The sequence below is a fragment of the Cladophialophora bantiana genome (assembly GCF_000835475.1).
Source record: "Cladophialophora bantiana CBS 173.52 unplaced genomic scaffold supercont1.8, whole genome shotgun sequence".
NCBI classification, from domain to species: Eukaryota; Fungi; Ascomycota; class Eurotiomycetes; order Chaetothyriales; family Herpotrichiellaceae; genus Cladophialophora; species Cladophialophora bantiana.
Genome location: NW_015971582.1, coordinates 346,541 through 371,928, shown reverse-complemented (window position 1 = coordinate 371,928; position 25,388 = coordinate 346,541). Strand labels below are relative to the sequence as shown.

General features: G+C 53.6%; 8 protein-coding genes across 8 annotated transcripts; 4 read left to right on the top strand and 4 right to left on the bottom strand.

The window, feature by feature from the left end:
* Positions 1-1,027: 1,027 nt before the first annotated feature.
* Positions 1,028-5,398, bottom strand: Z519_05783 (uncharacterized protein; the record flags this gene model as incomplete). The annotated part of the gene is made up of 1 exon (XM_016763523.1): positions 1,028-5,398. The coding sequence occupies one exon, from the start codon at positions 5,396-5,398 to the stop codon at positions 1,028-1,030; it is 4,371 nt and encodes a 1,456-aa protein (XP_016619847.1).
* A 775-nt stretch (positions 5,399-6,173) lies between these two features.
* Z519_05782 (uncharacterized protein) lies at positions 6,174-7,199 on the top strand (the record flags this gene model as incomplete). The annotated part of the gene is made up of 1 exon (XM_016763522.1): positions 6,174-7,199. The coding sequence occupies one exon, from the start codon at positions 6,174-6,176 to the stop codon at positions 7,197-7,199; it is 1,026 nt and encodes a 341-aa protein (XP_016619846.1).
* A 549-nt stretch (positions 7,200-7,748) lies between these two features.
* Z519_05781 (uncharacterized protein) lies at positions 7,749-9,495 on the top strand (the record flags this gene model as incomplete). Its single annotated transcript, XM_016763521.1, has 2 exons — positions 7,749-8,083; positions 8,151-9,495. 2 exons carry the CDS (start codon positions 7,749-7,751, stop codon positions 9,493-9,495), a joined length of 1,680 nt encoding a protein of 559 aa, XP_016619845.1.
* A 931-nt stretch (positions 9,496-10,426) lies between these two features.
* On the bottom strand, positions 10,427-10,795 carry Z519_05780 (uncharacterized protein; the record flags this gene model as incomplete). The annotated part of the gene is made up of 1 exon (XM_016763520.1): positions 10,427-10,795. The coding sequence occupies one exon, from the start codon at positions 10,793-10,795 to the stop codon at positions 10,427-10,429; it is 369 nt and encodes a 122-aa protein (XP_016619844.1).
* Positions 10,796-12,688: 1,893 nt separating this feature from the next.
* Z519_05779 (chaperone DnaJ) lies at positions 12,689-14,117 on the top strand (the record flags this gene model as incomplete). The annotated part of the gene is made up of 4 exons (XM_016763519.1): positions 12,689-12,724; positions 12,789-12,858; positions 12,913-13,737; positions 13,807-14,117. The coding sequence occupies 4 exons, from the start codon at positions 12,689-12,691 to the stop codon at positions 14,115-14,117; spliced, it is 1,242 nt and encodes a 413-aa protein (XP_016619843.1).
* A 3,391-nt stretch (positions 14,118-17,508) lies between these two features.
* Z519_05778 (uncharacterized protein) lies at positions 17,509-20,043 on the top strand (the record flags this gene model as incomplete). Its single annotated transcript, XM_016763518.1, has 1 exon — positions 17,509-20,043. One exon carries the CDS (start codon positions 17,509-17,511, stop codon positions 20,041-20,043), a length of 2,535 nt encoding a protein of 844 aa, XP_016619842.1.
* Positions 20,044-20,667: 624 nt separating this feature from the next.
* On the bottom strand, positions 20,668-22,320 carry Z519_05777 (uncharacterized protein; the record flags this gene model as incomplete). The annotated part of the gene is made up of 1 exon (XM_016763517.1): positions 20,668-22,320. The coding sequence occupies one exon, from the start codon at positions 22,318-22,320 to the stop codon at positions 20,668-20,670; it is 1,653 nt and encodes a 550-aa protein (XP_016619841.1).
* Positions 22,321-22,981: 661 nt separating this feature from the next.
* On the bottom strand, positions 22,982-25,190 carry Z519_05776 (uncharacterized protein; the record flags this gene model as incomplete). The annotated part of the gene is made up of 2 exons (XM_016763516.1): positions 22,982-23,120; positions 23,176-25,190. 2 exons carry the CDS (start codon positions 25,188-25,190, stop codon positions 22,982-22,984), a joined length of 2,154 nt encoding a protein of 717 aa, XP_016619840.1.
* Between the last annotated feature and the right edge of the window lie 198 nt (positions 25,191-25,388).

Below are 25,388 nucleotides of genomic sequence, written 5' to 3'. Positions count from 1 at the left end.
GGCGGTCCGCCTGTCGGCCGATTAAACGAGCGAGGTATATGTAGGTTCGGCCTATAAATCTCGAAAAGGGTCTCGGTAGGGGGAGACGCCAAGGCGCGAGGAAAGGGCAAGGAAACGAAGGCGGAGATGAGAAAATGGGAAAATGGGAAAGGAAATGGGAAAGGGACATGGTCGCTGTTCTATTTATCTATTCCATCCACCTCCTGTTGCTGCGCTTTCACCGTCTTCCCGGTCCTCCTGATTCGTAGTAACGGACTCCTGCTTGGTCGGAGGCAGAAACATAGGGCCCCTCGGCCGAACCACGCTTCGCTTCACCGAGCTCCTCTCCTTTGCCTTTCTTACGAGTCCTCAGTCCTCTGCGCCTTCTCGTTGGGCTCCACTGACAGACTCGGGTCTCACGATATCTGATCCTGATCCTGCAGTAATGCCGACGTCCCCATCAACGCCCGACCCAGTATATGCAGGACATGGAGTTTGTGAGTGGAGTGGATGATCTCCGTGGGCGTGTGCATGACTGACAGACAACGCCAACAAACTCCCATGACCATTGTGTATCCTGTTGGTACCGTGGCCTGCGAGAGCAGAGCGGGCTAGGTAAAAGCCTAGCGGTGATGTTGGAGATTGTCTGCTCGGTCAGGTCAATGTGTCTTCAGAGAAGAGGGACAAGGAAGAGCCCGGCAGTCCTAAGAAAAGACGGGACAGGTCTATCGAGGCTTTTATCGGCTATCTGAAATCATGGCAGAAGTAAAAGCCATACACATAATAGAAAAAATGAAAAGTGACTAGGAGCATCGAGAAAGAACGAAAGCCTCTCCATTTCCACGCCCTCCATCGTGTCTAGGAAACAGATCGGGGTATCGTTGAAAGCCAGGTCGCTCCTAGAACGCAAACACCAATCTTTTCTCGAATCGGTCATCCCCAACGGCATCAGACCCATCCAATGCCAGACCTTTCCCAGGGTTTCTCCTACTCCTCAGGCCCCAAGTTCCAACGCGCCGCTTCCTTTGTCCTCACAATGCGCACGCCTTTACAACTCATCCTCCTCCCCGTCCTCGTCCCTCGTCCCCACCCGGGACCCGTTCACGGTCGCCTCCCTCCCTCCAAACCGATTAGCCGCCCTCGCCTCGTGAATTCTTGCAATCGCCCGATGTGTCTTGGCCAACCGCCTATAATCTCCATTCCTCTCGTACTCTTCGGCGAGCTGCTTATAACATTCCAGCGCGTGGACGCCGTACTCTCGGTCGCGCCCGTGTTGGTGTCGCTGCTGCTGAGACGATGGCGACAGGCCATCAATGCTTCTCCTCGCCCGAGCGAGCTCTTTGGCCTCCGACGTTTGAGAGTCTGCATCCTTGCTGCCGGTCCGTTGGTGATCATTGTGCGCAAGCCCGTTGTGGTTCGATGCGGCTGTCGAAGAACTCCTCAAATACTGTTCCTCCTCTGGATCGGTGCTGGTGAGGAGATCGACCAACTCTTCGATGGTGCCCACCAACTCTTCGAGCGCGGTCCACAATGCATCGTCCGGCTGGTTCGCAATCGTGGAGAATAATTCTAGCAACTCCGCAATGAATATCTTTCGACTGACAGCTTCGTTCGCCGTCACCGGTTTCGCTTTCAGAATCGAGTTGAGCGCACCGATGATTTCGGTCTCAATCAACTCGAGGTCTTCACTTAATGCCCATTCACTCACAATCATGGTTTGCAGTACCTCAACCGCAACCTTGCGGAGGCCTTCGTGCATACTCAGACAAAGACTGATGGTAGGTGCCACGAGGCTGGGCACGTATTGCACTTGATAGCCTCCTAGTCTGCGGATATTGTATCGTCGCTGGTCGTCGGCGGTAGCTTCCCAACCTAAACTCTCCCAAGCTTTGCGTAACAGGTCGGCTCCGTATTGGCGCACGTCGCCCGCAATTTTCCAGACGGCGCGGCGTTTTTGTTCGGGAAAGAGCTCGAGCGTCAGAGCAGGAGACGAGACGAGCTTGAGGAGAGTATCGAGGAAGGTTTTCCACAGTTGCATGTCGAAGCTATCTGCGTCCTCTGGTGTAGGGAGGTAGGAAGAGATGAGGAGCGACGAGAGGTGGTTCAAGATCGTGAGGGCGGATGAGTGGTGGTAGATGTGCAGACTGAGCCACGACGAGGGAAACGCGTCATTCTTGAGGAGAGATCGTAGCACCATGAGGGTGGAGAGAATGTACTCGGTGAGATCCTGTCCTTGAAGTTTGAGCTTTGGTGCGAGCTTCAACTTTACAATTGTGGAGATGAGAGACGAGAGTTCTAGGAGCGCCTCGTCAAACTGATCATTGTGTTCGGATGGTTTACTGATGAACGGATAGGAATCTGAGAACAGTAAGGATAGGGACCGCCGTCTCGCTGGCGGTCCGTCGGCAATGGTGTTGTAAGCAGAGATGAGTTTCGGCATGAAGTCGTGTAGGTGAGGAGTCGGAAATCGTGTGAGCTCGGCGACGACCGAGCAACACAAGCGGACCTGATCGTGCCAATTGTCTGACCGGTTGTTTGGAGTCCAATACGGCAAAAGCCACCTGACGCAGTTCTTAACCAGCAGATTCCGGTCTTTCTCATCTACCCAGATTTGGTCCAGCTTGGTGTAGTTCAAGATCAGAACGATTCTGTACAAAAGCAATTTCCCCGAGGCAGCGTCACATGCGTCAATGAAGTCAACCGCCACTTTGATCACTTCTTCCTTGCTGAAGGCTGGCAGCAGTTCTGGAAGCCAGTCGTGGAATTTCTGTACAAGAAGGGTTTTGCTGCCGACCAGAGCCGGAGTCTCACTGCGCATCATCATCTGCAGTCCGAAGAGGATTGCTTGCATGTCTTCCTTGAAGGTAGAATGCTTCTCGTCGTTGTCTTTGAGTTGCGACCCAAAGCGTCGCTGTTGGTAGGACACGATCAGGATCCGCATGAAATTTTTGCCGACCTTGAATAATGCTCTCATATCACGGGCGCTCTGGGGATCTGAAACACTTTGCAGAAGTCTGGTGAAACTGCGAATCAGGCAAGATGCAGCATAGGGGAAGCGAAAATGGTTCTCAGTGTACTGTTCAATCAGAGGGCCCAGGTTAAACCGTCGGTCATGGACAATTCCAAGAACCCAAACAATATCGTTGAATATCAAGTCCTCAAACTTGGACTCCCCCGACTTGTGCACAAGGACGCCGAATAACGCGTCCAAGACCTCCCGAAGCTGCTTGACGATTTCGATTTCCGGGACAAAAGTGAGTTTCTGTAGGATATCTAACAATTGGACCGACGTCTGATGTTTCCAATTGATGAGGCTGACCAGGGTTCGGTCCTGTGAATATTCCGTACTGCAGAGGAGTGTGTAGACTTCAAGGGAGGCAATTGTAGCCAAGGAACCCTCATGGATGGTCTTATAGTTGGCGTTGTTCCAGGGCAGGGACAAATATGCACCGCGGCCTTGGACGATGCTGGACGTGATTTTATCGTAGGCGTGTAAGATCAGCGAGTGCTTGCCATCGGAAATAAAGGCCTGCTTGTCCCACAGAGGCAACCAAGCCAGAGCAAAAGGGAACTCTGGAGCATCCGCAATACTCAGAACCAAGTGACTTTCTGGTACCTTTTCGGTTGGCACTCGCAAACATAATGTTTGATCCCACTTGTGGTCGAGCTCAACGGCATTCGTTCGGAAGGCAGTAACTCCCGCACCGTTCGAAGATGGAAATATACAATGCTCCACACGCCGTCCCGTATTGTCGCGTACCTCCATGGTCAGTTGCAGGTTCTGCAGTGAGTGCGCTCTTATTGGCGCAACGTTCACCTCCGGGTGAGACAAATAGGAGCCTTGGGTTATCACTGCTTTGCCCAAGGTTAGATAGATGTCTGACCGTGGTTTGGATGGTGCCTCTGAGAAGCCCATCTTCTGGGTTTTGGTGATCATATGCATTGACGTGGGCGTGTTTTTGATCAGGGTGTCTGCCTCGGGGGCAGTATAAGGAGTCAGGTTGAAAGTGACGCTGGAGATTGGTGTGGACAGAACAAGAGCCTTTCCGGGATTGTCAAGGAGCTGCGCTGCTACAGCGCTGGATTGCCCGGTCTTTTCATCGTCCCGCTGTGATGCAGACCATATAGGGACCATCTCTTCTCGTGGCTGGCCGTCTCTGATGATCTCTGCAATGTCCAAAACTCCCACTCCAATGGTCCGAGGAACAGGTGGACCGACAGGCTTGCTCTGGCCATCTTCCTCTTCTTCAATTGTCGACGGAGTTGATGCTCTTTCCTGGAACTGGGGAGTGGTTCTCCCATTTTGACCAGGCTGAGGTCGCTCCGCATTCCGTCGCCTCCCAAACATCAAGCTGGATCTCCGCCTATTCAGAGATAGCTGCCGTTGGCCAAGTAGGGTCCCATTCCTTGACGGCGGTCTTTCTGCTGCTCTTTTTTTGGTCTTCCGAGGAGGTTCTGGAATCACAACTTTGACAATAAGGAATAATCGATCATCAGTCCCCACGTCGCGAGTGCTTAGATCCGTCAGAAGTGTCTTCATTTTAGAACTTGCAACAGAACTGTACGTCTCGGAGAAGGGTTTGAGGTTGCCGTCTGCATCCTTTAGATACAGAGTCAGACTCAGTGTTGCCGTCTCCAGGTCAGAGCCAGCAACTGACATGGCCTCGAGGAGACAATGATGGAGCGACGTTGCTTTGGACTTTTCGGAGGGGGTGGTATCCAACACACTCATAACTGACTGTAATTTTGCCAGTTCTATGGCGGAGTCCTGTGAAGTCAATAGTCTGCCTTGTCGAGCAGGGTCACGAACAATGACCTCGCCGCTGAGCATTTTGTTGCCTCGCACTAGGTCCCAGACTGCCTCCCTGCGGACTCGGAGCCTCTCCTGAGTGGTGAGAACATCGTTCAATAATTCCCGCCTGGCGTAGTCGAGTCGTGTGGTGATGTCCGACATTTGGTCCAGAACATCATACTCCCGCCGCAGAACCAACTCGGGGAGATGCAGAATATACCATTCCCGCAAACAGGAGGTGATTTCATCCACCAATGGCTCAGTGCTTGAGGTCGGAGACTCATCGCCAATTTTCAGCATGGGCACCGGAGCCGGGGGCTTTGGCTGGCCCGGCTGGGCGACAAATTCGACACCGGGGCCAAGTTGTTCTCGAATTTCGATGCAACACTTCGGGAAGATGCCAGAGAAGACACGGGCGTCAGCGGCGGTCCTGACACCAGGACTCAAGGCCGACAGCAAGGTGGGCGGCGCAACCAAATACCCTCGACACCAAGCGCCATCTTTGCCGCCTTCCTCGATGACATATAATTGGTCTCCAATTTGAAGAGGAAGTTCGGAGGGAGACGATGTCGGTTGAAAAGGATATATGGCAACCGCATACGACAGAGGCAGCGGCTGCCAGGGCATATTAGGTAAGAAAGGTCGAATGCCTCTACACGTCGCAAGCAGTAAATGAGGTTGGACAGTAGTTCGTCGACAATGTTGGTCGGATCTCACAGTGGCCGGGGCTGTGGCCTCGCGATGATAATCGGTGGATCGAACCTAGGGGCCTGTGCACACGAGAGTCTCCTTTTCTCTCGTAGATATTCATGGGCTGGGGCAGTGGATAACTTCGAATGGAGGTCGATACCTGATTGAGAGATCGAGGAGTGGTTCTCAGCGTGTCCAGTGAGAGGGTGTTGGAATAGAATGATCAATCATTCACTTGGTCTTGTCGTTGCGACGCGTTTGAAGAGTTTCCCGCTTGATGAAGTTTCCGAAGTTTGAAGACGACACCTGCTCGCTCGCCCGCCAAAGCTGCACGTCTTGATCTCCGGTGCAGCACTGCAGCTCCCAACACTGACAGCCTAACGGCTTTGGCCACTAGCCACCTAAATGAGCGCCCCAGGGCCCCCTTAGTACCAAGACCCTGCCCCGATCCAGCTAGAAGGCTGATGGTTAAACCCCGTGGTGCCCCCCCAACCTTGGCCCATGGTCCTTGCTGCAAGGCACCATCACCATCTGTTGCGTGACTCGGCGCAGCAAAAAGGTGATTTGCGATAATTTCAAACAAGCCACTATCCACGCCTTTACAAAGTCAGTTTCATTACTCCGAAAGCAGCCTCCATCGCCCCGTCTTCCTCTCTCGACTCCTGCGTCCCTAGCTACTTTTGTCGCAAGTCCACGGAGAGGGTCTGGCAAGATGGAGCCCGTCGTCAACGTCTTGCTGAACACCTTCCCCGGCCTGTCGCTTCCCCATACAATCTGTCTACCCTTGCCAGCTTCTGCGACCGCCACAGAGTTACTGGCCACTATAGCAGAGCTACTCCCACCTAATTTCCCAGACACAACGCACCTGACTTTGACCTCGACCCTCAATAAATGTGTACGTCCCTCGTCTACGATCACTGTCGGAGAATTGGCATTCGCTTCATCATGTCCCGAGAACGCATGCAGCTCTCTGCTTCCCCTCCGACTATCTGCCCCGTTGGTTGGAGGGAAAGGTGGGTTTGGTTCTCAGCTCCGAGCGGCTGGTGGCCGTATGTCATCACGCAAGAAACGTCAAAATGCCGAACTTGCGTCCGGAAGTGCTCGCGGTCTCGATGGGAGAAGGCTACGGACCATCGCAGAGGCCAAAAATCTCGCCGCATATCTGGCTACTAAGCCGGAAATGGACCGAAAGGAGAAGGAAGAAAGACGCAAGAGGTGGGAACAGGTCATCGAACTGGCTGAGCAGAGGGAGGCCGACATGCGAGCAGGTAAGGGACCGGACGGCCGGCGGAAAGGACTCAGTGACGAGTGGATAGAAACGAAAGAAGAGGTTGGAGAGAATGTGCGGAATGCTGTTAAAATGGCCATGCTGGCAGGCGAAGAGCAAGAAGAGGCAAAGGGGCCTCCAGCACAAGAAGGTGACAGCAGCGGCAGCGGAGGCTCCGGTCCTGGGAGTGACGAAGATAGCGACGAGGAAGATGTGATGGAGCTGGATCAAGATGATATGTCCCGGCTTAGATCAGAAGCTGAGGCAGGAGATGCCGACGCCATCTGGGTGCTGCAGAATCGACTCAAAATTCCCGCCCATCTGTTGCCAAAGCCCAAGCAAGCAGTTCGGCGGTTCGCAGGGTTTGACGACGAAGATGAATTCTCGAGCAGTGACGAGGGCGAGGACGACGGGACTGAGCCAGACACCATGGAAGGAAAAGGCAAGCACAAGATTTCCAGCGCTTCATAGATGCTGCAAAAGCCAATTCCCCATGTTTCCCTGCTTTGAGTGCTGCCTCATACATTGCCCCTGGTGCTCCGTCGCCCTCGCCTCGTCTTGTTCGGTCTGGACCGCATCTTTCAACCTGGAAAGTCGACATCGTTTCTCCTCGCTCTACGCTATCACGGATTTGTCCAACACTTACATACGGAGTTGCGCGTCCGACCTCAACATTTGGTTGATGAAATGGCAGTGACTATATTCCTCGCCTACTCTTAACATTAGGGGTATGGATAAATCAATTTTCATGACTGATTCTTCTCACATCTCCGAGTGCCATCCAGTTGAAGAACAGGAGTTCTCGCTCGTCGAGTGAGGTTTCGAGTGGCCCCAAGCCCCATCTTCCACTGCCAAGTTCACTTTATCTTCTTCTTTCACTGAGTTCGAACGGCATCAAACGAGCGGTGACTTGGACAGAAAGGAAAGGCATCACTTCCACTTAGCCAGTTTTTCGTTTGTATCCATTCTCCTGCCACCGTTTTTCTCTGAGCCGCTTCATCTTATGATCATCTAAAAAGGATGGCGCTCCCAGTCTTCGCCTTGCTGATCTTGGGCTCGCTGGCTCTGCTCGCCCTATACAAATTCATTCTTCGTCCTCTCCTCTTCCACCCCTTACGGCATATTCCCTCTGCGCATTGGTCGATCCCCATTTTTGGAGATGCCTGGATCACCTATCAGCGTTACATGGAGAGAAATAACGCCGTGACATATGCTGCCCATTTGAAGTACGGGTCCGTTGTCCGAATGGGCGCTAACGAATTGAGCGTCAACTGTGTGGATAACGGCATCAAGACCATATATGCCGGCTCCTGGGAAAAGCACGCCTGGTATCCTCAGAGATTTGGCTCCTACGGGTAAAGAAAGATCCCTTATGGTGTGGATGGTTTTAAATGTTGAAAGAAAACTGACAAACTTGGCCAGGGTCATGAACATGTTCTCTACAATCCATCACGGTCCTCATTCGCAGAAGAAACGGACAATGGCCAACGTCTACTCAAAGTCCTACATCGCCTCTTCTCCACAAGTCGCTGCGAATTCACACACTCTATTCTCGACTCGCTATCTCCCTCTTCTTCAGAAACTCTCCGAAACAGGCGAGCCCACGGACGTGCATGACATGAACAATGCCTTTGCCATGGATTTCATGTCGGCGTATCAGTTTGGCCTGTCGGCGGGGACGAATCTCACCCAAGACCTGACAAGCAGGAGGCATATCCTTTATCAGTACCATTGTCGTAGGGACTATGAGTTCTTCTCCGCCGAAGCTCCTTGGCTCAAGAGGCTGACGCGAAGTCTCGGACTGCAAGTCGTGCCGTATTTCGTAGACGAGGCGAACATCCTCCTTGAAGATTGGAATGCCGGCATGTGCCGCAAGGCCGACGATTTTCTCTCACAGGAAGCAGCAAGCGACTCGGCCTCCGCATACCCTGGCGACGAGCCGGTCGTCTACAAACAATTCAAGACCGGCATCACGAAGCTTCGCGAGAAGGATCCAAATGCGGGAAAGGCGACCGGCGAAGTCATCCTGCCGACCACACGGCACGACGAACTACATGACAGCAAAGACGCCGGCGATACCACGACTGCGGAGATCTACAGCGAAATGTTGGACCAACTCGGCGCGGGCCACGAGACCTCGGCCATCGCCCTGACGTACCTGTACTGGGAACTGAGCAAGAACCCAGACCTCCAAAAGCAACTTCGTGAAGAGGTGCTGACGCTGACGCCGCCGATCAAATGGCCGTTGCCCACGGGTTCGGATCCCGCGCTGGACTTCGAGCTCCCGGACCCGAAACAAATCGACGCCCTCCCGTTACTGAACGCCGTCCTGATGGAGACGCTGCGTCTGCACGCGCCCATCCCGGGCATCGAACCACGCATCTCCCCCCATGTCCCCGGCGGGAGCACGCTGGGGTCCTACTCGAACATCCCCGGAGGCGTGCGCGTTTCGGCGATGCCGTACACGCTGCACCGCAACGAGGCTGTCTTCCCTGCCCCGGAGACGTTCCTGCCCACGCGCTGGCTGCCCCCCCACTCCTCGGAGGACCAGCTGAAGGAGATGCACCGCTGGTTCTGGGCCTTTGGGTCCGGCGGCAGGATGTGCATTGGCAGCCACCTGGCCATCCAGGAGATCAAGTTGCTCGTCTCGGCGATATACAGCAACTGGGCCACGGAGATTGTGGACGATGAGGGCATCGAGGAAGTGGACGCGTACACGACAAAGCCCAGGAGTAATCGCTTGATCTTGAGGTTTACGCACGTTTGACCCATTGATTGGATCGGGCGAAGAGCGCAGAGTAGAGGAGGGGTGGGAGTCATGAGAACGAGAAACCAAGGCTGGAAATGTGCAGGAACTCTCAGGGTGCATTTTAGGTGCTTCAACATCAAATGGCGTGAACGTCCTGCCGTGGCCATCGCTCCCGCCTCTGCCTCTGCCTCTGGTATATCCAAGCTATGGTACGGTCAATTTCAAGATGCTCTCGAGTAAGGGGTCGAAATAGACCGAGATAGTATCAAAGCAAACCTAACCAGAATTTGGGAGATACTTGCGTCCGGAATGGTCCTCGTGAACCCACCATGGCAATAGGATACTCGATTTCCCTCACGCCTAGGGAAGCAAGTAAGAGGGGTACGCCTTGCTCAGTCACAACTAGGGTGAAGGCATAAATCGGAACGTAAACCATTTTGGGGTCTGGATCTCGCGGGCTCTTTTTTTCCCTTCCTCTCCCCTTCTCCGCCGTGATATCTGCCCGTTTGAGGTCAGTAGTGGGTTTCTTTTTGTGCTGGTCATTCTTCCCAAGGACAACAAAACAGACCATTGTCTCAGCCGCGTGCAAGAGAGCGTGGGGTCCTGCTCGTTTTGCCCGTTTGTTGTCCGGCGAGAGCCAATTTGAGACTGGCATGGTGCGATTTAGGGGGTTGGGTCGTATATAGCCTTCGGAAAGTGCGAGTCTATACGAACTGTGGGTGGGCACTCTGTATGCTGTTGCAGATTGATTTCCTGGCGTCTCGCGGGCAAAGTCTTTGCTTCACTACTCGTCGGCTAGTGAGCCTTAGAACATCGGGTACCAGCTCCAGAAATAGAGCAGCACCGAAACAGTCCCTGAGAGGTCATTTAGAACTCTTCCTTTCGAGATTCTCTCCATTTCACTCCCTCTTGAGCAGGCGCCATGTTGGACGTCTTGTGCCGTTGAAATTCACATCGCCCTCCGCTTTAGAGTCGACCGTGCCCGTGTGGTGCGCGGCGTGGCCGGCTTGGGTTTCGACGGCTTCTGCTTCTTCAGCTGTTTTCTCCTCTCAAGGCTGATCTGGCGTTGGGAGATCTTCCCTCCACGGGCGATAGATTCGTCGTCAATAACCTCCAATTCCATCAAGACGTTTTTGCGGAGGCCCCATTTCCCCAGCTGTCGCTTGTACTGCTGCGCGGTTGCGACGAAGTCGTGTTTCTGTCGCATCTCAGCCATGACTTCATCCAAGGGCAATCTTGCATAGAGCTCATAGATGGTGAATTTATGTTTCTCCCAGATCTGGATTGGAATGGGCCGGCTGTGGTTTGAGCGAACCATGGCTGTACCACGGACAGGACTGGCGATATTTGTTCACAGGATAACGCCAAGGGGAGAAGCTTGTCCTTCAAGTTTGATGTATTAACTTCAGATATCAAGAGTCAGGACTATTGCCAGTCTTATAAGATCTGCAAGGCCAGAGAGGGGGGATGGGAAGCTCAATGCGGCACGACGTGGCAGACCTTGGCTGGAGCTCAGGCATATGAGAACTAGACCTTATTGGGCATCAAGTTGGGTTTCCACGGCCTGACGAAGCAAGCAATCAGAGATGCAGGAAGTATAAAGGGTCCCGATACAGGTCTGTTTCTCAGCCAGGGAGTTTTGGGGCGCAAGGAAGACTGAAGCTAGATGTAGCACGGGGTTGCTGGACACGTCTATTGACCTGTCAGCTGACTGAATCTGCAAGGGCGGGATATACTTGTAATGGTTGCGGTAGCCGACATGGTCCTGCACCTGGTCTTTGGGAGAAGTAAGTAGTTGTGTTGGCTAGTAGGCAGGGACTCGGAATCATCTCGACGACTTCAGGTTACTTGTACGCATTGACCTGCAGAGACGTGGCGAACCGTTCACTCATAGTCTCGCCGAAAGAATGAAGACGAGATTCTGGGAAAGGGAAGGGCGAAAGAGAAAGAATAAGCGATGGACAAGCGATGCATGGAAATGGTTCTCCTACTGTATATTTGTAGTACGAAGGTCGACAACCTGCCAGGAAAATGTGGGATGTGGGCGTTTGAATAAGATCCTACCTTCCCATCGCGGCTGTAGTCACCAGGCGCTGTTCGTCCGGCTGTGCTAGTCGGTGACTGCAGGTGTGGTATTTTGGACTTGAAGGGCGAGTTGACGCCTGATGCCCGCTTTGGGGTTGCCCATGTATTGAGACATTAGGCAATAATAGTGACGGGGCGTTAGGCGCCCATTAGGTTAGGCTTCGAGAGAACCGGGGCCATTGAGCATCCGCCGCCACCACAATGCCGAGATCGAACTAGCAGCTAAAGTTTTTCCGCTCCGAGAATTGGCGTCTTGAGAAAAATGGGCAAGGCTGAATGTGTCGGGCGTTGTCGGTCGAGACAACGGACAAGGCTTATTCGAAGTAGACGCGTGTGGTCTTGTTCTGGTGGGCTGCCTACGAGGCGAGAGGTACTTGTACTTGTGTTTGTTACGCAAGTCCGACGGCGAACACAGTTTAGAAACTAGTCCGGCTATCCATGTCATTGGCTGACATGATGAGCCAGGGTCTTCACTCCGTAGCAGATCTTCGGAATGTGCTTATCGTCCGTACATAGTTTGTACCTGCGTCGCAAACGTGCCCGGTTAATACTTCACCATGGTGACCATACTGCAGAATGCTGGCAAGGACGGAAAGAAACAGCAGTGCTCATCATGCTAATGCCATGATCCCGCAGGGATCGGATGGAGTCTTACGAGAACTGATGTGGCCGAAGTGAAGCCCTCAGCCTCATCTGAAATTCCATTGGCCCACCGTCTGTGGGATGGCGGAATCTGCGACATTCGATCTGGTTCTCTTCTTCTCTTGGCTTTTTCTAAGACCTTCCCCGACCCGATCATCTCGCGCGCCTCACAACCTGAACAACCTGGAACAATACAATTGTTTGCCTGCGACTTGACCTCATAAATCCACGCCTTTTCCCTTTCGCTCTCGGGGCCCTTTTGACTCCATATCTCTTGGTACCTTTTCCATACACTAGTTGGACATTCACCCGTCCACCACTGCCTGCGTCGCCCGCCAGATCGGCAAACCTCCTTTCCCAGAATTCCTGCAGCCCGCTCAGACGAATCTTTTTCAACCCACCAACATCCCTCCGTCCTTCTTGACTTGACTCTCACCTCACCCTCGTAAACATCCACACTCACCAAGAGTCTCGAGCGAGCAAGATGGTCAAGGAGACAAAATACTATGATATCCTAGGGGTAGGTTTATTTGTGTGCCTGTGCAAAGGCTGGAAACAGTCGCCCACTAACAAACTCAACACAGGTTGACCCTACAGCCACAGAGGCTCAACTGAAATCGGCTTACAAGAAAGGTGCCCTGAAACACCACCCAGGTAAGAGCACTATCCGGCCCCTCGATCTGAGAGGCAGCGTTTCTGACTCCTGAGCAGATAAGAATGCCCACAACCCAGAAGCGGCTGAAAAGTTCAAAGACCTTTCCAAAGCATATGAAGTCCTCTCCGACCCTCAGAAACGAAGCCTTTACGATCAGTATGGTGAAGAAGGTCTAGAACAAGGCGGTATGGGAGGCGGCGGGATGGCCGCGGAAGATCTCTTTGCACAGTTCTTTGGCGGTGGATCAGCATTTGGAGGCATGTTTGGAGGCGGCATGCGCGACACTGGCCCAAAGAAAGCCCGAACGATCCACCATGTCCACAAAGTATCCCTTGAGGATATCTACCGTGGGAAAGTTTCCAAACTTGCCCTTCAAAAGTCGGTCATCTGCCCGCAGTGTGACGGCCGTGGAGGCAAAGAAGGGGCGGTCAAGACCTGTACCGGTTGCAACGGCCAGGGCATGAAGACCATGATGCGCCAAATGGGCCCCATGATTCAACGGTTCCAGACCATCTGCCCCGACTGCCAGGGTGAGGGAGAAACTATCCGTGACCGTGACCGATGCAAACGTTGCATGGGCAAGAAGACGGTGGTGGAACGTAAGGTCCTTCACGTCCATGTAGACCGTGGCGTCAAGAGCGGCCACAAAATTGAGTTCCGCGGTGAGGGTGACCAGATGCCGGGGGTTCTTGCAGGAGACGTCGTGTTTGAGATCGAACAGAAGCCTCATCCACGATTCCAGAGGAAGGACGACGATCTCTTCTATCACGCTGAGATTGACTTGTTGACTGCTTTGGCCGGTGGTCAGATCTATATTGAGCATCTCGACGATCGGTGGTTGACTGTCAACATTTATCCCGGCGAACCTATCACACCTGGTGAGTTCAAAATCATATCGAGCCCCTTGCCGCGATAGCTTGGTATTCTCATGCTGACTTTCCTGCTAGGAGCAATCAAGGTGATCAAGGGCCAAGGCATGCCGTCCTTTAGACACCACGATTTTGGCAATCTGTACATTCAGTTCGACGTCAAATTCCCCGACAAGACACAACTCCAGAACCTCGAGCTCCTTGAACAAGTCCTGCCGCCTCGCATGCAACAGAAACTGCCACCTCCCGACGGCATGGTAGAAGATTTTGACCTTGAAGATGTCGACCCCCGTCAACAAGCACGTGCTCATGGTGCCGCTGGCATGGACGATGAAGATGAAGATGGCATCCCACCTGGAGCCGAGAGAGTTCAGTGTGCTTCTCAGTAAAGGAGCGGGGAAGCGCCAACGCCCGGTGGGCAAATGTGACCACGCTGAAAAGAATAAACAATGGACTGCAGACGCAATGAGTTGACGCACGAAAGAAGTAAACGACTCCGGGCATCAGCGAACGTGGGGGGTTATCCTGCATTTGATCTCATGATCGCTGGAGCATGGACATGGGTGCATTGTACGGCGTAAGGGACTGGGAAAGGGACAGCTTGCGGTCAAACTCCCGGCGTTTAATGGGGAAAGGTATCAGAATATGGAGTAATGGCTCTTGTGGTGTGCGCACAGCCATAAGGCCTACAGGAGGTCTCTATTCGGCTGAGGGCATGAACAGACCTGCTGAGGGTCTAGTGTACATCGTCTTGGGCTCTGACCGATTCACGCATATTTAGACAGCCTTGCTATTATGCCCGATAGACTTGGGGTCTGGGGCTGCAGCACGTGAGACCTCGTGAGGGGTGTGGATAGTGGATGCAAGAACAGTCCTCGGTATGTTATGACGGTGGCGACCGAAGAGCCAGCAGAGGGAGAGACGCACTGAGTATTTACCGAGCGGGAGAAGCATGTGTAGATTGGATTGCTTTTTAGACCAACCACCAAGTACTATACGAGGTACCTCCGTAACTCAACTCCGCCGTCATTCCTCCCGTAGGGCCACCCCAAGTGCCCAAACCGGACTCCGCAGCGCCGCAAACTTCCAAGCACGAGGATCATATCAATCTCCATCAATCTCACAACAGATCGGACGGATGATCCGAGGGGACGATGGACCGACCTAGCGCGAAGCCACATGGGTTCCAGCTCTTGATTGTGCGGGTGGCCATGGTGAGCAGGGCCAGCCATAATCTCGTCAACGGCGTCAAGATATCGGAGTTTCCAACCCCCAACCGCCGATGCGGTTAGAAAAGCAAATCCTTACGGTAGGCACAGCCCAACAAAGTATTAACGGAGTATGGAGGGTAATAGTAGATCAGGGGATCACGCTATCGAGAAGTCAAATGTCCGGTAACACGAGGACAAAAATCAGACGAAAATAGGAGAGTTTGAGGCTGGCGGGCTTGACTTTCTGTACGAGGGAGCGAGTAGATCAACAGAACTCGGGCTCTATTGACTCGTTGCCTTGGTGGGGGCGAAGCTTGTGGTTGGAAATGGGAAAACAAGGCTTGGCCCCCGACACCCACGCTCGTCGCCCACCTGACTTGGGCGCAAAAAAGCGGTCAACATGGCACGCACAGACATGCATTGTCCCTTGTGTCCAACAATCCACATTCCACCCTTCTCACCTTGTCCCTCTCGAGCGTGCTGCACATGCACCTTGCTCCAGCTCTTGCACATGCACCACCTTCGATCTTGTCCTACATATCCTCCTACACAGCTCCTCCGTCGAGAACTCGATGGGGTGGCAGGCCATGCTGACGTGATCGGCGGAGAAAAAAGACCGCATTCTCCAGACAGAAAAAGATCGAGGGGACAATACAAGGAAGAGAAAGGGCGAGCTGTAAACCCTGATAAATTCAGTCCCAGACCTCCATGGACGATGGGATCATTATGGCGTCAATCGCGTCAGCAATTAGCCAAACCCACGCCGGGGACCAGCTGCCATGATTGGCTCCGACTCGAGAGATTTCCTCTACGATGGCAAGCCTTGCCCACAAATTGCCAGGCGGGAGACCCGCGGGCCCTGGCAGGCAATAGCGGGACCACATTGATCGACGAAACAAATGTCAACCGCTGCACCCGCGACACATTGAGCACGCCATTTTGCTCCTGTAAGAAGAGTTGATGGCCTTTCTAGGGCAGAGACATGATGGAATTGACCAGCCTTCGCATGCAGCCATGTGAGGCGAATGTGATAAGTTAGTTCGCCGCTAACCACCCACCGCTGCGAAAGATACGAGGACGTCGGAGAGCATGCGAAGTCTACCCACGAAGAGGCTGGCGAAACGAGGGAACACTCCCATCGACCCGAACCGGTGAACGACAGTGGTTACGAGGGTCAGCAACATCATCATCATCATGGTCATCATCAATTGCAATCTATGGTCGCCGCCGTTGTTCGCTGATGGCGACTGCGGTGCCAGGGCCATGGGCATTCCTGAAGTCGGACAAGGCGCACCACCTGTCTATTCTCGTGCTCACCAAGCTTGGTTTGCTTTGGATGGCATCAACAACCACATGGCCCCTTGGATGGCTTGGCTGTACTCGGTACCTCGCACGATATCTCTTTGCCGCCGAGTCGTCGCTCTGAGAAATGCTTCGTGTGCTTGAAACCACAGCCGCTGCTTGTTCTCCGCCACCCTGGAGATCTCTTGCTTCAACGCATGTCCATCATCGTCATCCGTGCTCCCAATGGACTATTGCTAGGGGTGTAATGCTGGGCGTGTGAGCATGAGCTGCAGGGCTGGTGTGTTGCAATTGTCGCCTTTCCGAGAAGTGTGCCTTGGGTTCCATCACGCCTTCGATTGCACCATCGCCTCTGACCCCGTCCATTTCATCATTGCTCCAATGAGACGAATAGAAAATTTCAGCGCCCTTCTCTAGGAAGCATCCTGAGGATCGATTCGAGACCCATTCTCAAACACCTTCTCGTTCCCTTCTCTCCAAGCCGAGTTGAGATCTCGCTTGTTCCAGCACTGACCGCCCACATGGTCCCTCGCGTGCTGCTGCCTTTCAAGGTTGCGTTAGGCGGAGAATAGCTTCAAAACCTGGCACGCTCACCTCTACATTACCTTCATCTCATATATTTATACTTCATACTATTTCTGCCTTGTCCTTCTTGGTGTAGACTCCCCCAGGTACCTTTTCCCCTTGGGCTACCATCAAGGTCGAGAGCTCCCACAACGTGGACTCCTTGTCTTTCATTCTGAACCCACACTTGGATCCAAGAACATCAATTCTTTTCTGCTTGGTCACAGCATACGAAGGAGATAAACTTACGGTACCAAACCGCTTGGGCGAAACGTGTCAACCACGCAGCTCCATCTATCTCCTCCGCCTTGGGAAATCTAGCCATTCCTAGCGACGCAAACCCAAGCACACTGCAAGCCACAAAGCGCACTAATCCTAGCCTTTTGGTGCAAATCCTATCCGCCTGCCGCTTTCCACCACGCCATAAGCCTTGGCATATCTAGCCACTCAGCGGTCAGGCCTCCCCGGTCCATTTGGTCCATACCAGATCCATACCCGACTCGGACCCCCTAGTCGCGCCAGAGCAATCTTCCCAACCCAGGGTATTCAAACTCTGCAAAGTCCACTCCGACAGCCCCTCTTCTTTATATACTCTCTTTCCAACCTTCTCTCAGCAGGTCGACCTTGGGCACCCTCTCTTTTGCGGTATACTGGCAGGAAGCACGTTCTTTCAGATCTCTGACTAGATTTGTTAGGCGTGACGATGGCGGCCACCTCCTCCAAGATCGGCCATGGGCTGGCTAAGGTCCTCGCTATCAACCTCGACGAGCGCCAGGCACAGAAAGATGCAGTGACCAGAGGCGAATCAACATACTCGGTCAGCACAGCTGACTCTTATATCGAGGATGAGCCGAGAAGCATCGACTGGGTCCGAGATCTCATTCCCTCTGGACATGATATGCTGGTCTACTTTCGCAGTTTGTTCCCCTTCACCAACTGGATTCTGCGCTACAACGTCCAATGGTTGATTGGGGATCTGGTCGCTGGCATCACGGTCGGCGCCGTGGTCGTGCCTCAGAGCATGGCTTACGCAAAACTCGCTGAGCTTCCCGTCGAATATGGACTCTACTCTTCCTTCATGGGGGTCCTGATCTACTGGTTCTTTGCCACCTCCAAAGACATCACCATCGGTCCTGTCGCTGTCATGTCCACCATTACCGGAAATGTCGTCAACAAAGTCGTGGCAGAGCATCCAGATGTTCCCGGCCACGTTGTTGCTTCCGCTTTGGCAATCATTGCAGGCGCCATCATCTGCTTTATTGGGATCGTCCGGTGCGGGTGGATTGTGGATTTCATTCCTTTGACAGCCATCTCTGCGTTCATCACCGGTTCTGCCCTCAACATTGCTGTCGGTCAAGTGCCCACTCTGATGGGGATCAAGGTCAAAGGATTCAACACTCGTGCCTCAACCTATTTGGTTGTGATCAACACCCTCAAGTATCTCGGGCACACCAAACTCGACGCCGCTATCGGTTTGACGGCGCTATTCCTCCTCTATCTCATCCGATTCATCTTGAACCGCTGTGCAAAGAAATACCCAAACCGAGCGAAACTGTTCTTTTTCCTCAACACGCTGCGAACTTCGTTTGTGCTTTGCGTATACATCCTGGTCAGCTATCTCTCGAACCGACATCATCGCAAGAAGCCCATCTTTAGTATCTTGGGCAAAGTCCCGCGTGGGTTCAAACACGCCGCAGTGCCAACGATCGACACGACCATCATCGGCTACTTTGCGGACCAGCTTCCGGCATCTGTCATTGTCATGCTCATTGAACACATTGCCATCTCCAAGTCTTTTGGCCGGATCAACAACTATACCATCAATCCGTCACAGGAACTGGTCGCCATAGGTGTCACGAACCTGCTTGGCCCTTTCTTGGGAGCTTATCCCGCTACCGGCTCCTTCTCTCGGACCGCCATCAAGTCAAAGGCTGGCGTACGGACACCGTTTGCCGGTGTTATTACGGCCATAGTGGTACTCCTAGCCATTTATGCTCTTCCAGCCATGTTCTTCTACATTCCCAACGCCGGCCTTGCCGCTGTTATTATCCATGCTGTCGGTGATTTGATCACCCCTCCCAACACGGTGTACCAGTTCTGGCGCGTGTCGCCGCTGGAAGTCCTCATCTTTTTCACAGGTGTGTTGGTGACCGTCTTCTCGTCCATCGAGAATGGCATCTACACCACTATTTCTGTCAGCGCTGCTGTTCTTCTGTTCCGAGTTGTCAAGGCACGTGGCCACTTCGTCGGGAAGGTCAAGATTCATTCGGTCATTGGTGACCACTTGGTTGAAGACAAGTTCCATGACAAACCACGCATGTCCGATGATGACCAGGCCGCGCGAAATATCTTCCTTCCCCTGGATCACCACGACGGCTCGAATCCGTCCATCCATGTCGAATCTCCCTATCCGGGAATCTTCATCTATCGATTTAGTGAAGGCTTCAATTACCCCAACGCGAACCACTACACCGACTATCTTGTCCGATATATCTTTGAGCACACGCGGCGGACCAACCCTGACTCATGGCCTCGGCCGGGAGACCGCCCATGGAACAATCCTGGCCCCCGAAGAGGCAAGTCCGAACCAGACCGATCTCACCTGCCGACCTTGAAAGCTGTCATTCTGGATTTCTCTTCCGTCAACAATGTCGACGTTACCAGTGTTCAGAATCTGATCGACGTCCGCAACCAGCTCGACCGCTATGCCAGCCCCGAAGCTGTTCAGTGGCACCTTGCTTGCATTAACAACCGTTGGACGAAGCGAGCTCTCGCTTCTGCCGGCTTCGGCTTTCCCACGGTCCCCACGGAAGAGCAGCATCGCTGGAAGCCCATCTTCAGTGTTGCAGAAATCGGCGGTGCATCGTCTGCCGCCGCAGCTGCCGAGGATGAAGCCAATCGACGACTGTCTCGTCAGCATCATGACGAAGAGCAAGGCGGCTCACGACCAAATAGTAGCGGCATCTCCAAAACCGACGACATCACGCGGGCGCAGTACAAGGATGACTCTACGACGAGCTCCAGCCAGGACGGTGATCTGTCGAAGCAGATTAGTCATAGCAAGGCTTACGTCCGGACCTCGACCAAGAGAGTTGCTGTGGTTCACAGCTTGAATAGGCCTTTCTTCCACATTGACTTGACGAGCGCCTTACAGTCGGCAATTGCAAATGTGCAACACCAAGAGCAATTGAAAGCAGCCGGGACCGAGGAAGTTGACGAGATTCCTGGCAAGGTATAGGCGGACTAGGAATGTGGTAGAAGCCCGCACTACCCTTTACAACTTGCCTGGTACGAACCAATCGCTTTGGAAGGAATGACTGGGAAGAGCCAGGTGTCATGACTCCAGACGGATTTACACTGGCTGCCAGTATCCTCAGCCTAGCCAGCCTTGCCCAGCCTAACGCATGCGCGGCGTTGACACAAACCGATGACTCGACGCGGCTGTCTAAGATGACGGGAGGATGACAGAATAGGTATGCGGGCGGCTTGCAAGTTGCATAATGATCTACTGCTGCCGCTCCTGCTGTTGATGCTGTTCTTTTGACTCCGAATATGGAGAACCTTTTGACGACTTGTGACGAACAATGGACATACATAGGATATCAATACCCCACACCAACACCCCTACAGAATTCACACTGCACAAGACATCTATACATAGATAGATATACGTGCTTAATATCCGAGTTATACAGAGTGTGTTCGAATATATTATACTGCTATTTATATGTGTAAATGTGTACATATATTTTTACCATGCCGCATCTTTTCTTCGTCTCGCCATAGGTTGTCTAGCATCGCAAGGTACCCGTCTTACATCGTCGCGCTCCCGTGCATCCTCGTGCCGTGTCCTTGGAAGTTTTTATGACGCCAACGACGAGGACCCCGAGGAGGACAGCATCTTCTCCATGTCCACCTCTGTCCACATGACCATCCACAGGGCCACGCCGCCCAATTTCTCCATGACGCGCCGGCTCGCCGTGTTGGATTGGGAGACGTCTGCGTGGGCCCAAGTAAAGGTTTTGGCGCCGGTGGTGCTGGGGGAGGAGCGTATTGTCGGCTTTCTCGATATATTCCCGTGTCCGTGTCCGACTTCACCGTGTGCTATCTCTCCCCCTTTCCCCTCCTCCACCTCCACCCCCGCCTCCGCCGCGGCATCTGAAGGAGACACAACATGCTGGCGTCTCAAGAGCTCGCGGCCCAACGCCACCGCCAGGCCTTTGCCACGATGCTCGGGCTCGGTGTGCAGGCTGGAAAGACTGGCGTCTTTGCCCAGGAAGCCCCAGCCGACGGCCGGACCCCGACCGGAACCGGGGCTTGCTTGTTCGCCTCGGTGGAACAGGCCGAGGGAGACAAACTGGCGCAGCGTGGCCAGGGTCCGCGGGATGGGCGTGCGGTCCAGCACGGTCTGCAGGTCTGACGGGCGCATGGGGCCGAATTCGTAGCCTGGTGGAAGGAGAGGGATGGAGGAGGATGGGACGCCGGAGGAGGTTGGCGGTGTCCTTGTTTCACGATCACCACCACCACCCTCATCATCATAATTATGATGTTGATTCTGGGACAACGACAACGAAGATGACGACGATGACGGTAGTGACTTCTCTCCTTCAAAGACCCGGAACAAATACTTCCAGTACCCGGCATCGGTCCTGGTCCTGGCCTGGAGCGGAAAATGACGCCACAGTTTCTCGCCGACGGTTCCGAACAGCACCTTGTCCCGCGAGTAGGGCGTCGAGAGGTACTTGCCCGTACGCTGCAGCTCCAGCCACTCGTCTGGCGGGGAAGTCGGGAGGCTGGGGACGAGGTCGTTGCGGATGTAGTGGAAGAGAGCGCGCACGAGGGCGTCGTGGACTGGAGAAGCAGGTGAGGAAGCGGAAGAGTTGGTGGAAGAAGAAGAAGAAGAGGGGGAGGAGGAGAATGCGGGTGACGGTGATAGTGATTGTGATGTTGAGGCTGAGGTCGACATCGACGATGGGAAAGGATCTCGTCCATCTGCCTCCCAGCTCGCGAATACCCAGACCTGGGTCTGTCCAGCGTTGACGAGGTCGATGTGCGCTGCAATCCACGGTTGCGAGTCTGCCTCTGCTTCTGCCTCCGTCTCTGTCTCTGCCGCTGCCGTGGTCTTCTCATCGTGGCCCCTCCCATAAGAACCTCTCAGCCACCGATCCACAACCCGCGAATCATTTCCGACTTCACTCTTCCTCCGGTCATGTATCTGCCCATCACCATCCCCGCCCCTGTCCGTCTCCACAGGAGCATCATCGTCACCATCATTAATAGCAATGGCGACAAAGATCTTTGCCGTCTGCGAAACGGGCTGGTGCAGGTGGAACTGGATCCTGCGCAACAGCGGGATGGAATATGGCAGGTGAGCCTCGAGCTTGGCCAGCAGCGCGGGAACCTGCTGCGGCACGAGGGCCGAGAACCTGATTCTCATTCTCGTTGCTATCCTGGTTCCCCGTAATGTTTGATTGGCTTCATTTGCCTTGTTCGGCCGAACTTGGTCATGACTCATGACAAGAAGAGTTCGGCAAGGAGAGAGAAGGAGAGAGAAAGAGAGAGAGTATGTGTGAGTTGATGGCAAAAAGCCTCCAGGGGTAAGCGGCGCGAATGGATGTTGTGCCCGTGGGTTCAAGATCTGGTGTCTTGGTTTTTCCGCTTCATAATCATCTCATCGGAAAAGAAACACAGCGAAGAGATCGTTCCCATGGCCGCATTTATACGGGCAGGATCCTGGAGTTGCATTGGAAAAGCCATAGGATGGATATTAGTCATTCCGAAAGCCCCTCGCCCCCTGACCAGGCTGGCCAATAACAAACTGACATTTACAGGAGAGCAGGCTGTCGAGAATTCATTCATTAAAGTCCTCTAGCAATTAGTAGCATCATATCCTAGACACAGCCCGAAACCGTCAAAAGATGTACCGCGCTTCCTGTCAGGGAGAAAGAGGTCCAAGCCCAGCTCCTGCAGAGCAACAAGACGAGCCCTATTCCCCATGTGTAAATAATGTACGCGATTTCATAATACATGAGCCATCAAAAATAAGAGGGGCCTTCGCAGGAGTCGTCAAATTTTGAGCTTCCAGAGCAATATATCGAAGTAGTCATCTCCACGTTTTTGACACTGCCAGAGCAATATGTCCAGGTCCAGCCAAAGACCTCTATTGCCATGTCAGGTTAGAGAGATGTTTTCTTTCGTCCAAAAATCCCCCGAGACTTGGACTTGCTGCGCGTCTTCTCCGCCGACGTCTTCCTCAGAGATCGTGCTCTATCTTCAGTCTCGTCGTCCGAGTCGTTGTATTTCTCCTTGTGGATCCTGTGCCCAGTTAATAGGAAGAACAATTTCCAACCACAAAGCTGCCATCGCTTACCAGCTATTTCCAACCATACTGACGCCCTTTGCCTCAGCCCTCCGATAGAATTTGGCCGCCTTTTTCATGTCTTTCTTGCAACCGATGCCTTCTGCGTAACAGAAGCCCGCTTCGGTCAAAGCATCTGTGTCACCCCAGTTGCCGGCAATCTCAAAACATCTAAGAGCCAGGGCTTTGTCTTGCTCGACGCCCCAACCATTGAGATGCGACACGCCAAGCTCATATATGCTCAGCGCAAATTGGGCTCGATGCGCCTTCTTCTCATTGACATCGACCCTAGGCTGCTGGTTTGCAGGGTCTTCGTCATCCGCAACTTCGAGCATTGCGTAGTCGACGGCCTTGCGAAGCCATTGTACTCCTTCCTTGGCGTTCGCTCGCATGCCCCAGCCATGACGGCAAGCGAGCGCGTACAGTAGCATCGCGGTTGGGTGGCCCTTGTTTGCTGCTATGCGCAGGTGATATGTCGATTCTTTCAGTTCGCCCTCTTGATGGAGCTCGATCGCCTTGGTTACATGCTCATCCATGGAGAGTCCTTGGTAGTTGCTGTTAGACCGGCTAGTTGTCGGCCGGACTGTGCTTGTCGACCGTGAAGAATGTGATGCTTCTTCGACAGGCGATAACGGGGTGGGAGGAAGCACATACGTAGAGGCTGGATGAGGAAGCTGGCCCATTGAGGGTCGCGAACTTGAAGAGTCATTCGACCTGAGAGACCCTGTTGGTGTGTAATATGCCGTTGAGGGGGTAGGGCGGTCAGGAGCGGTCAATGCGTGCTCCGTATTGAGTTCAAAGGATAGGCCCGATCTCTGATGACTTTGGTCTTCTCTGCTGGGACGAGCAGATGCAATTGGAGATGGGACGGGAAGCTCTGTGCTGCATTTCCCTTCTAACGGGGGCGTGCAAGGAAACATTGGTTCTTGCCACTCAAAATGGGGCGTAGAGAGCCCTGAAAAGACTCCCGAAGTCCGATCGGATATCACGCGGCCTCTAGGCAAGCTGTAGGTCGCGTGAGTGTACGAAGACGCTTCTCCAGCCAGATATCCATCAACCGGCGATGCGATATTATCAAAAGAGTTCGCAGCCCGGAGCTGGCTCAACCGGTTGGCGAAGGTGGCTTTGGTCGGGCTTTTCTCGCCCTTGAGGTTGCCCATACTGACTGAACTCAAGGGCCGTGAGAAATTCCGCGCCGGCATCTTGTGAGTGGGGGACCCGAGTGATGTGCTGGAGGGTGATCGAGCATGAGACTGCGCGTAGGGTGAAATTGGAGAATGGGGAGCAGAGATGCCGCTGCTGGACGAAAGTTTCCTCGATTGCGAAAAGGTCGATCCCGCGTTGGAACTGGTATAGTCGTCGTCAGAGGCGTCTTGGTAGGGTCGAAGTCTGTTTGAACATGATCGTGGAGGTGCCAAAGTTGCACTAAGATCCGATTGAGAGGTACCCGAAACCTGTCTTAAAAGTTCAGGTTGAGGACGCAGAGAAGGACTGCCCACGCCATGAGAGGGTGAGAATGGTCTCTTGGGCTCCATTGGTGGAGGAGATTCTACTCGAGGGGCGCCAAAGTAATCTTGCACCGGAGAGGGTTCTTTGCCTTCTTGATGCTCGCCTGACTGGACAACGGCACTCACACGGACGCGTTGGGAAGCTGGGCGGTTCACAGGATGAGCAACGCGTGCGAAACTACCGCCGCGATCCTTGTCCCATGTTGGGAGAGGTGGAACAGTGTCGAGGCCATCGGACAAGGCTCGAAAGATGGGAGGTCGATTGTTTTGGTGTTCGGTCAGGGAATCCGTCACGACTTGAGGTGGAAGTCTGCTCATGCGTCGCTCGCCCGCTTTCCTGGTTTCCTCCAACTCTTTTGCCAGTTTTCGACTTCGGGCAGCAATGGCATCCAATGGCGACAGCGCAGGGGGGACGTCGCCGTCAAGATGTTGGATCCGCGGTGACAGAGCATGTCTCGATAGCACACTGGTCGAACGACTGTCTTGAGGGGGCAACTCGATGAAGTTTGGGCGAGTCATCGCTGGAGGGAGAGTGGACGGAGAGAATGAATTGTGTCTCGATAGCGCGTGGCAACCTTGGGTGTATGTTGCCTGTTTTGTTGATGGATCGAGTCGGAGAAAAGGCGAAAGAAGAGCATGGATTGAGGATCTGGGGAACCGGACAAGACAATGGAAGGGTCTCCAGGAAGAGTCTCCAAGAGGATAGAAGGGTGGCTG